Below are 10,825 nucleotides of genomic sequence, written 5' to 3'. Positions count from 1 at the left end.
AAAAAAATGACAAAAAAATATTTAAAATATATTGCATATTGTAAACATTGCAAAATAAATATTATTATGAATTCATACTATTGAATGCTAAATAGAAATATGATGTTTCCAAAGCTTCAAAATTAAAATACTTCTAACAAACATGTGTCAATTATTCTATGTCTTCGGTCTAATCATGAATCAATTTTTGGTCTTGGTAATATATTTCTTGACTTGAAGTTCATTCATATTGTATTCCTTGACTAAATGTAGAATCTGATTACAATGAAAATATTATAAATTGAGTTATCAATCTTGCTAGAATTTAAATATATATATAAATAGTGCATATGACAATAAATAGTAATTACCTTGAGTATTGTATATAGTTGGATTCCAAAAATTTGGTCTAACATTGCAAAATGCTGAAGACTGAAAGTAAGCTCCATCCAATTGTTTGAAACCTATCACCTCACTTAAAAGTGATGAATAAGGTGTTAACATTTGCATATGCAGTTCCTAAAATTAAAAGTGTATTATAAATCAATTTCATTATAAACATAAATTGAAATATGAACTTAGAAAATAAATATTATTATAAATTTCACCTTTAAGGTTCTTTTTTCTTGCATATCATCTACCACACTTTCTTTGGTTGAAATTGAGGTGATATTTTTTCCTTTCTTAGCTATATCATCCACAACTCCTTCTTCGGTTGTAATAACCTTTAAGAAAATACAAAAAAAAAAACAGTATATTTTAGTTTAAAAATATAAATTAAAAAGTTCAAAAATACATCAAAGATACTAATACCTTAATTCTATTTCTTTGGGTCTTGACTTTCTTATCTTGCTCTTTTTTCTTCATAGAAATAAATTTCTCAATCCAAGAGGCTTTACGCTTTTTTAGTGGTTGTCCATGTCTTCGTACGGCCATAGGACTATGAATTGCATTACCTTCTTTCTTATCACAATTTTTTCCATTTGATTGCAATTCATTCATCACATTCCAAAATGTTTCACAATGCTCATCAGATTCAACAACCCAATTAGCGACTTCATAAAATTTCTTTTGCAACCTATCGTACCGTTGAGTTTCAAAACTTCCACTCCATTCTTTATAGTCGACCTTGATTCTTGTATGGCATCGTTTTATATCTTTCCTCCACCGTGGTACAATATACTTTTCTGGCACACTTTTGACATGTTCTTGTATCAAAACCGATAATGCATGCCTACAAAGGATCCCTTTAAATTCAAATAGTCGACAAGCACATTTTACCTCACATGTCTCGTTATTGAACTGAACATTATAACTCATTTCTCTTTGTTTATTTCCAATAAATAAAGTCTCAGTTACATAATAGGCATCATCTTTCTCACCTTTACAAGAAACATTACAATATAGCTTCCCAGTAAGCTCCTGTTGTAATTCCTTAAACTTAGAATGAGTATAGATCATTTGAAATTACTTTTCTATCTCAAAATGTGTTACACACGGGATTTGAGTACTGAAAGATTGAAAATTTGCAAGGTTTTCTTTCTCGACCTCATTTCTTAAAGCAAGGTCATATTTTTCAACAAATTGCTTCAATGATGTCTTCGAATTTACATAATCATCCAAAAATGAATTCATACTTTCACTACGTTGAGTAGTTGACATACTTGCCCAAAAAGTGTCTTTCACAAATGCTGGAACCCAACGATGTCTCTCCTCATATAAATCATTCAACCACACATTCCCTAAAAGGTTAAACTCGTTGAGAAAATCTCCCCATCTTTCTTCAAATTCTTCCTTGGTTAAGGAATCATAAACCAAAAATTTCAAGACATTCTTTATTTGTTCATAAATTATGTATCCCCTTAACTTTTCAGGCATCTTTTTCAATATATGCCATAAACACCAACGATGTCGAGTTCAGGAAATACAACTTCTATAGCCTTTTTCATTGCTTTGTCTTGGTCTGTGATTATAGCAATCTGATGCACACTCATTCATGCATGTAAGCCATGTTTTGAACAACCAAATAAATGTATTAGTGTCCTCATTTGATAACAATCTACACCCCAACAAGATAGAGTGTCCATGATGATTTACTCCTACTAAAGGTACAAATGACAAATGATATTTATTTGTCATGTATGTTGTGTCAAACGTAACAACGTCACCAAACTCTTCATATAATGCTCTACTCCTAGAATCAGCCCAAAATACATTTTTTATTCAACCATCATCATCTAAATCCATCATGTAAAAGAAGCCAGAATTCTTAGCTTGCATACTTATGAAATAATCATGGATTGCTTTGGCATCTCCAATTCCTAAGCGCAAACGCCTAGGTTTATCAACAAAATTTCTACAATCTTTTTCTAAGAATGAAACTTTATCATGACCACCTGCTTCTACTACAAGTGTTTGAATTTTTTTTGCCACACTAACCCCAGCTCGATCATTTAGTTCTAACCTTATTTGTACCCCTATACTTATTTCTCTATTGCAAGTGTAGAATCGTGATTTGTGTGGACTTAGACAATGATTATGTTCAAGCACAATAAAATGAATCATGAATTTTCCATCTTCAAACAAGGTAGCATTAATTCTTGCTTTGCAATCTATTTTCGTCTGTGGATTAGGAATGAGAAAATTTTGTTTTGTGGGTTGTGATTTCCTAGCTCGAGAACATGAAAAGCAAGCAAATGTTATTTTCTCATTCGGTGACTTACGACTTGTTTTCTTCTTAACACCAAAACCTTATTGCCTTCCATATATTTTGTAGTGCAAAAACAAGGCATCCAATAAATCAAAATTCATTCCAATCTTAGGTGTTGATACAATCTCATTCAAATCTGTTGTGTTTTCTCTACTTACATCTTCATCACTTGCATCACTTGGAAAACAAATACCCTCTTCTTCCAATCACATCTCAAAATCTTTGTAAAAATTCAATATGTAAAAAACTAATTACTAATCAACCTATAATAAAAAATAAAAATATATATTAAGATAGTCACATGTGGTGGTGAAATGAGTTTTAATATTTTACATACTCATTATTAATTTAAAGACAAAAACACATAAGAAACTGACTTATGAAAGAAAAAAATTCTAAAACAAAATTATTTTTCACTAGATTAATTAAAAGTTCTACATTTACAAATATAGAACTTACACAATATAAAATTAAAAGAATTTGAATAAAATAATTAGTTATTTAATCAATAATAATACTACAAATTTGATTTCTTACCTAGTTTTCACTCCCGGTGTTTAACTCAATAATATGTGACCAAAATACTTTTTGTTATTCACTTTCTGCCAAAGAATGATATAAAAATATGAGATATAGAAAGAAAAAAAAAATAAAAGATAAATCAAAAATGACAAAATGACGGTACAAGTACCTGTTTGCTTTAATGGAGATTAGATGGAGAAAGCAAGAGAAAAATAGTGAAAATGATAAATAAGAGAAGAAAGTAGTAGAATAGATTTAAGAAAATGAGAAGACCAAAAATCAATTTAATTGTATGTAGGTAGATGTGTATGTGTGAGGTACGGGATGATAAATAAGATACTAAATAATAAATAATAATTTATATTAATATCATAGCATATAGATTATTGACATTTGGATGGCACTTGCGGGTGCAGCACCGCAACGGTGCGAATAGCAATACCGTTACATATTTTATTCAAACTTTTATGGATTGATTAATATTTTTTTTTTAAAAAAAAAAAAAAAAAAAAACTAGAAGACATCTAGTATGTTTTTAGCTCCATTGTTCGAACCCAAATAATTTATTAAATAGAAAGAAAAAAAAAAGACAAACCGACGATTTACCAATAATAAATATGGAAGTTTTTTTTTTAGGGTTTATATTTTTTTAGACTCTCTATTTTGTCTCATTACTTGTTTAAATTATGTGTTTTGACAAATGATTGGGTCTAAACAGTTAATGAATCAAAATACATAATCTAAAAAAATATAAACACTTTTATTTATAGGGTAACTGATTTGGTTTTGTGTATTTTTTATTTTTAATTTCAATTTTTAAAAAAAAAACTTAAAGATTTGCAGAAGATGTGAAGAAGACGACGCATATAGTACGAGTGAGATAAATTTGCAAGTTCTTTTTTTTTGCAGTGATATATGTTTTTTTTAGGAAAGCATTGATATATGTTAAACTAACATTTCTAAGAATTTCTTAAAAAAGAATTCTAAGGATTGTGGGACCCACGTAATAAATATATTTTAAAATTAAAAAGTTTAGCATCAACTCCTTCAAAGAATTAAATTTAATAATTCCACGTGGCTCGGGGTGAATAGCCTTTTTTTTTAAAAAAAATTAAAGAGTTCAACGCTGAACCAGTTGAATGTGATATATAAGGGTGACATGCCATAATGAATTAATATAATTGGTTGGAGATTTGAGATTGAGTATATGACACTTTCTCAGCCAGCTAGTTGTTTTTTTGTATCTTCTGGCTTTAGTGGCTTATATTAGAAGGAAAACATAATAATAATAACAATGAAACCACACAAGACAGGAAGTTCATTTAATACTACATATCTCTACATGACATGACATGTGGCCAAAGAAAACATAATATCATAAAATTGTATTTCTCTATTCATTAAGATCATTTCAAAGAACTCCCATTTTATTAGCACAAATTTAAAGTAATGTTTTAAACGGGTATATATTTTCACTGTCAAAATTGAAGTCAATTGTCCTTATATATATATATATATATATATATCTATAATATGAGATAAAACTAAAAATAACTTTTCACCACAGAAACTCATGCAAAGAATAATATCTATAACATTAAAAAAAATTATTACAATATATATACTAAAAAACATTTTTTTTAATATAATATAGATTTTATATGTCAATTACAACTTATTTATTATTGGTTTCCTTTTTTGAAATAATTGATTTTTTTATTTATTTTGTTATTAGTGATTTGTTGCCTTCTTTATTATATATTTCCTTTTTAGATTATTTGAGAGTATATTTAGTTTTGACCTTAAATAGACTAAAGATCAAATGTTCTCATAAAATCTCTCAAATATAATGAAAATTAAAGTTCAAAATTAGAAAACTCATTGCCTAATATCTTCCCACCAAAATCATTTATTATATCAAATAACTATGCTAGCTAGCTACCTCAATCCATCTAATAAGCATTTCACCCACTTCTTCATTCTAATAGAAATCATATTAATTGTAACTGAATAAACTATAGTTTGAAAGATTAGAAAACTGTATCAATTATCAATAGTTTAAGATATGGAAACTGTATTTAATTTTAATTTTTTTTTATAAAATTACTCTCTCTCTATTTATATATATACTTAGAGTAATGATATATGCAACTAAAATATGTACAAAAACATTAGACACAGTAATATAATGCTGTTTTTTTTAAACAATCAGTCTCATATAAAATAAATGTGATCATTAGGTTGCAATGTTGTCGCTCATCTTTTTTCTTTTCATACATTTTTTAAATAATTAGTTATTATCAAATATATTATTTTAGTAAATTGACCTAAACACCTTCATCAAATATTAAGAAATAATAAAAAAATATTTTTTTTGTTATACTTTCAAAATATTTAACATTATCAATTATATATTAATTAGTTAATTATTTTTAATAAAAAAATTACATATTCAATTTTTAAAAACGTAAAAATTTGAATATTTTAATCTTGCTAATGCTTTTAATTCTAGTGAATATATATTTTTTATTTAAAATTATTTATGTTTATATTTTGAGTTAAAAAAAATATTATGAATAAATTTTTCATTCTTAAAAAGATTTTTTTAATTAAGAGTATTAAAAATATTTAAATTTTTTAATAAAAATAGTAGAAAAAATACTAAATAAAATTATTTACTAATGGTAGTTTTGTTTTTAGAAGGTGTATATATGAAAATTGTTGACCAGAATTTTCGTCAACTCAATAAACAACAAGAGAAAATGATAGGAAAGAAATAATGAGCTATAGGGCTTTTACGTGGTTCGGCCGTTAACGAGGTCTAGTCCACAAGTCACTCGTATTGTAGAATCTTGTCGGAATAACAAGTTTCTTTAGCGTTACAACTTAGGCAGAGGATAATCTTGCTCCAAGGTAAAAAGGAGACCAGAAAATAGGGTTTTAGATCCTTACAAATGACCCCCTCAAGTCCTATTTATAGTCGGCCTGAGGGGTGAGTGATAGGTTGTCAACCTTTATTATAATGCAAAAAGATACATTATAAGTGCTACTCTATCACAGGTCCATCGGGGCGGTGATCTAGCCTAAAAAGTATGTGGTCTCGAAATCTCCAACGAAAAAGACGCTGGGACCACCTCCGAAGAAAGTGGTCTCTCAAATCTTCGAGAATCTCGCAGAATCGCTATGGGGAGTTCTCGGCGCCCCGAGGAGTCACTATAAAGATGCCTGACTTCGGAACCCTCCTAAGAAGTCAATCATCAAGGGTTTGTGGGAGTTCGCAAGACCTCTCCTCAAAAACTAAGGAGATGGGGGCTCGCTAGTATGATGTCAATAGATCACTACTCCGAGAACTTTCGGGAAACCTGTCCTACTTCTTGCCATGTGTCATTATTTGAAAATAGCCTGGAACATAAATAAATTTTAAAAATTTACGAGTTAAAAAAAAGGTGTGTGGAGAATAAAAAAAGTATAAATAAAAACACCATTATCATTATTATTATTATTATGAAATTGATCATATTCACTGTAAAGTGTAGTACTCTCCCACCAAAAATAAAAACGTTTCCATTAAAACAGGTGTGAAACAACAAATAAATTCTAGTCATGTGGTTATAATTTAAAAGGTCGTGTACAAATATTAAAATGCCGACTTTTAAAGTCGAACTTAATAGGAGTGGAGGTTAAATCAATGAATCCAATACCTAGTGACCTATACATACAGATTGCAATTCGTGACTTTGGAGAACAGCTCCATGATCTTTTCTTCTATACTGCCATATTAATAATAATAATTAATTTCTCAACAGTGTGAATGGACCAATATCTAACAACAACTAACCCACAAATAAAAAATCAGTACTATCGAGTCCAATATATAATAAGGCGTTGCAACATATCAGCCCCATCACAACAACAAAAAATAGCTCTAAAAGTGTACATTCAACAATGAAGTTTCTTTCCCCATTTAACTCTTTTCCTACTCTTTCTAATGCCTTGAGAGTATTTTTCTTCATTATTATTACCTTACTATATCGTCATAATAATGGCGTTGTTGCAACAAAACTAATTGCCTTGAACCAAACAGCTCCTGCATTGTTTGTTTTCGGAGATTCCATTGTGGATCCAGGCAACAATAACTTCATCAAAACCATCGTCAAATGCGATTTCCCTCCTTATGGGAGAGACTTCAATGGAGGCATGCCTACTGGAAGGTTTAGCAATGGAAGGATTCCCACTGATATTTTAGGTATACAAGATATATAACATATATGAGTATTATCTAAGAGCAATTAGTAAAAATAAATCATTTTTAAAGTCCATTTATTCTGTACAAACGGATGAATTTCAGACAGACTGTCTGTAATTCTCGACAGACAGGAGTGTCAGAACACATTTCGTAAAATATATATTATTATCAAAACTAAGTCAAATTAAAAAATAACATCAACAACAAAGATATTATTTTTCCGGGGCTTTACATTTTGCTTTTCTTATCCTGACAATAATTTGTATTTATTGATTTTTACTAGCTGATGAAATACTTAAGATCAAGAAGCTATTGCCTGCTTATCTGGATCCAAGTCTTCAGCTTGAAGACCTTCTTACTGGAGTGAGTTTTGCCTCAGGAGGTTCAGGCTATGATCCTCTCACACCTCAAGTAGTGGTACATATACATGTCTCTCTACCTTAGTTTTTGCCTCTTGGCTATATGATAAAAAAAAATATTTTTGTTTTCATGGGTGGAGAAATCATACTAATAATTTCAATTATTATCAGTCTGTATTATCATTATCAGATCAACTAAAGATGTTCAAAGATGTCATAACAAAGATAAAAGGAGGAGCTGGAGAAAGCAGAGCAGCCATGATATTATCCAAAAGCATATTCATTATTTGTATAGGGAGTGATGACATTGCCAATACTTACTTCACTACCCCATTTAGGAAGCCTCACTATGATATTCCTGCATATACTGATCTCATGGCTAAATCAGCTTCAACTTTCTTACAGGTGTTTTTTTAAGTCACTGTAACTAATACAGATTATAGACTAATACTCTGGTTTTTTTTTTTTTTTGGAATATTATCACTTTGGCTCTTTATTGGTTTAAGCAGGCTACCAACTTTAGTTCTTGAGTTTCAAACAAACTAAAAATATTCCTTTTGTTATTTTAAATAGTAAAGAATATGGCCCCTTACGTCTACTTTTAATCAAAATTTTCTCAATAAAGACAAAGATACTCACACTGAAAATATATTAATATATTTTTTGTTATAAAATTAATAAAATAAAAAACTCTAAAACTAACAAATAAAATTATATTTCTTATTTTTTGCATTATTAAATATTTATAAAATTAATAAATAATATCTGAAATTAAATAAATAAAATTCAAAACTAAAAAAAATATAGTTATTATTTGTTTTAGTTTGAATTTTATTTATGCTAAATTTTAAGTTTTTTTAATTAGAATATATATATATAATAAATAATTTAATAAATTTTAAATGGAGGTATTTATTTATGTCTTTTACAATAAATATTGACTAAAAATAAATGAAGGAATTCAATTATGACTATATATATATATAAATAAATAAATTAATGGACTTAATTGAGGGTGCAAAATGGTAATTTAATTTTTTAAAAGGTCAATATTGTTTTAATTAAGGTATATATTTATGAAATTAAAATGAGATTTATATATATATAGGATCTGTACAAGGAAGGAGCAAGAAGAATAGGAGTAGTGAGTTTGCCTCCAATCGGGTGTGTGCCATCCCAGAGAACACTCAGTGGAGACATATCAAGAGGGTGTAATGAGCAAGGCAACCAAGCAGCAACACTCTTCAACGCCAAGCTCTCTTCATTGCTGACTTCACTCAATAACAAACTTCCACAAGCAAGGCTTGTCTTCTTTGACATTTACAAACCATTGATTTCCCTAATTCAAAACCCTTCTACTTATGGTACGTAATACCCACATTACCCTTTACTAATTATTATTATTTTAAACCAATGGCCAAAAACCTCATAATTACAAAAGATACACCAAAAAATAAATAATTGGGGGTCTAAATAAATAAGGGGAAGGGTTATTTTTCTCTGTTTGATGGAGACTGGAGTGACAATTTAAGCAGAAGAAATGGGGACTTTTAAAAAGTAGCGTGGGGACAAATTTGAGAAACTTCATTCACATAATTGGAAAGCAAAACTATAAAAGAAAAACCAAATTCCACTTTTATATATATATATATATCAATAGAATGAGCTCAAAGAAGAAGAATTGATTACATATATGAAGTTGGTTACATGGTTTTCAGGACTTGAAGTGGCCAATAAGGGGTGCTGTGGGACAGGAAATATAGAAGTCAGCATTTTATGCAACCCATATACCAAACACAGTTGCAATGATCCTTCCAAATACCTATTTTGGGACAGTTACCATCCCTCTGAGAAAGGCTATGAATTGCTCACACATCTTGTCTTCGATCATAAAATGAGCAACTTTTTTTAATTTTTCTTTTTATAAGTTGTGAGTCACAGCTTTGTAACGAAAAATAATTAATAATAACTAAAATGCTATTGGTGTATCTTATAGAAAAATTTGTGAGAATGACTTTTTTTTAAGTGATTTTGCATTCGGATATGTTTTTTATAATTATTTGCAAAATAATATTTGTTTAAAAATTTGACCAGTTATCTAAATTTTTCGACCGGCTGTTTGAATTTTTTGATTAGCTATCTAAAAATTTTGCTTAGCTATCTAAATTATCAGATATAATTTTGCAAATAATTATCAAAACTAAACTAAAATGCAGAATAACTTTTAAAAAATAGGTGATTTTAACCGAGGACCTATCTTATATATCCTTCTATACATAATTAGTTATAGGTGCCCATCAATTTTAACAAATGACAAACAAACAATAAATGAGATCTTATATCATAAACGACAATAATAGTGTTAAATATAAGTGGAATTTACTACCTTTTAATTAATATTGGGAATTTCATTTTGTTATTATTTCTATAATTTTTATTAAAAAAATATAAGATTTTTTATTCTTGTATGAATAAGTTTTAGAAAATAAGTCATAATTGGTGACTTAACTAAGTTGTATTATTTTTATTGATAATTTTGTAATTTGGATTTTATTACTTTAATTTAATGTTATTTCTTTTTCGTTTAAACATGTGTTTAAATTATTTTTAAACTATTTTTAATTGTTAATTTTGTCCAACTTGCTAATTAGCTAGTTAATTATGCTGCTTCTCAATTTGTGATTGAAAAAAAATTAAATTATATACATTGACATCTTTTAGGAGTCATTATATATATTAGTTCGGAGTTCTCATCTAATTCAATCTAATATTTTTCCTGTAACCAATCCTATCCAATTATAGGTTGGATGTTGGAAATAAGCGTTCAATTCAATCTAATTTGTCATCCAAATCTAATCAAGTTAATTATAATTTGATTTGATCGGTTATTTTAATTAATGTTTTATATTTTAGCTTTAATTTTAATATTAAAGAGATTAACAAATAAAAACATTGACAAAAAAAATTAAAAAAAACAAAATACTATTTAGTAATTATACTACACTAAGA

The 10,825-nt window shown here is 28.2% G+C and overlaps 1 protein-coding gene and 1 pseudogene across 1 annotated transcript; one reads left to right on the top strand and one right to left on the bottom strand.

Annotated features, from left to right (window-relative positions):
• Positions 1-220: 220 nt before the first annotated feature.
• LOC133778912 (protein FAR1-RELATED SEQUENCE 8-like) lies at positions 221-2,544 on the bottom strand (annotated as a pseudogene).
• A 4,580-nt stretch (positions 2,545-7,124) lies between these two features.
• On the top strand, positions 7,125-9,860 carry LOC133778647 (GDSL esterase/lipase EXL3-like). The gene is made up of 5 exons (XM_062218640.1): positions 7,125-7,457; positions 7,741-7,874; positions 7,988-8,221; positions 8,925-9,180; positions 9,535-9,860. The coding sequence occupies exons 1-5, from the start codon at positions 7,157-7,159 to the stop codon at positions 9,726-9,728; spliced, it is 1,119 nt and encodes a 372-aa protein (XP_062074624.1). The 5' UTR covers positions 7,125-7,156; the 3' UTR covers positions 9,729-9,860.
• Positions 9,861-10,825: the final 965 nt, after the last annotated feature.

Source organism: Humulus lupulus, chromosome 1, assembly GCF_963169125.1.
Source record: "Humulus lupulus chromosome 1, drHumLupu1.1, whole genome shotgun sequence".
Classification (NCBI taxonomy): domain Eukaryota; kingdom Viridiplantae; phylum Streptophyta; class Magnoliopsida; order Rosales; family Cannabaceae; genus Humulus; species Humulus lupulus.
The sequence above is the reverse complement of the archived record's forward strand: the minus strand, read 5'-3'. Positions and strand labels throughout refer to the sequence as shown.

Coding starts and splice junctions, on each gene's coding strand:
- LOC133778647 (XM_062218640.1), top strand. CDS start 7,157: ATGAAGTTTCTTTCCCCATTTAACTCTTTTCCTACTCTTTCTAATGCC. Junction 7,875..7,987: donor CTCTCACACCTCAAGTAGTG/GTACATATACAT, acceptor AATTATTATCAG/TCTGTATTATCATTATCAGA. Junction 9,181..9,534: donor TCAAAACCCTTCTACTTATG/GTACGTAATACC, acceptor CATGGTTTTCAG/GACTTGAAGTGGCCAATAAG.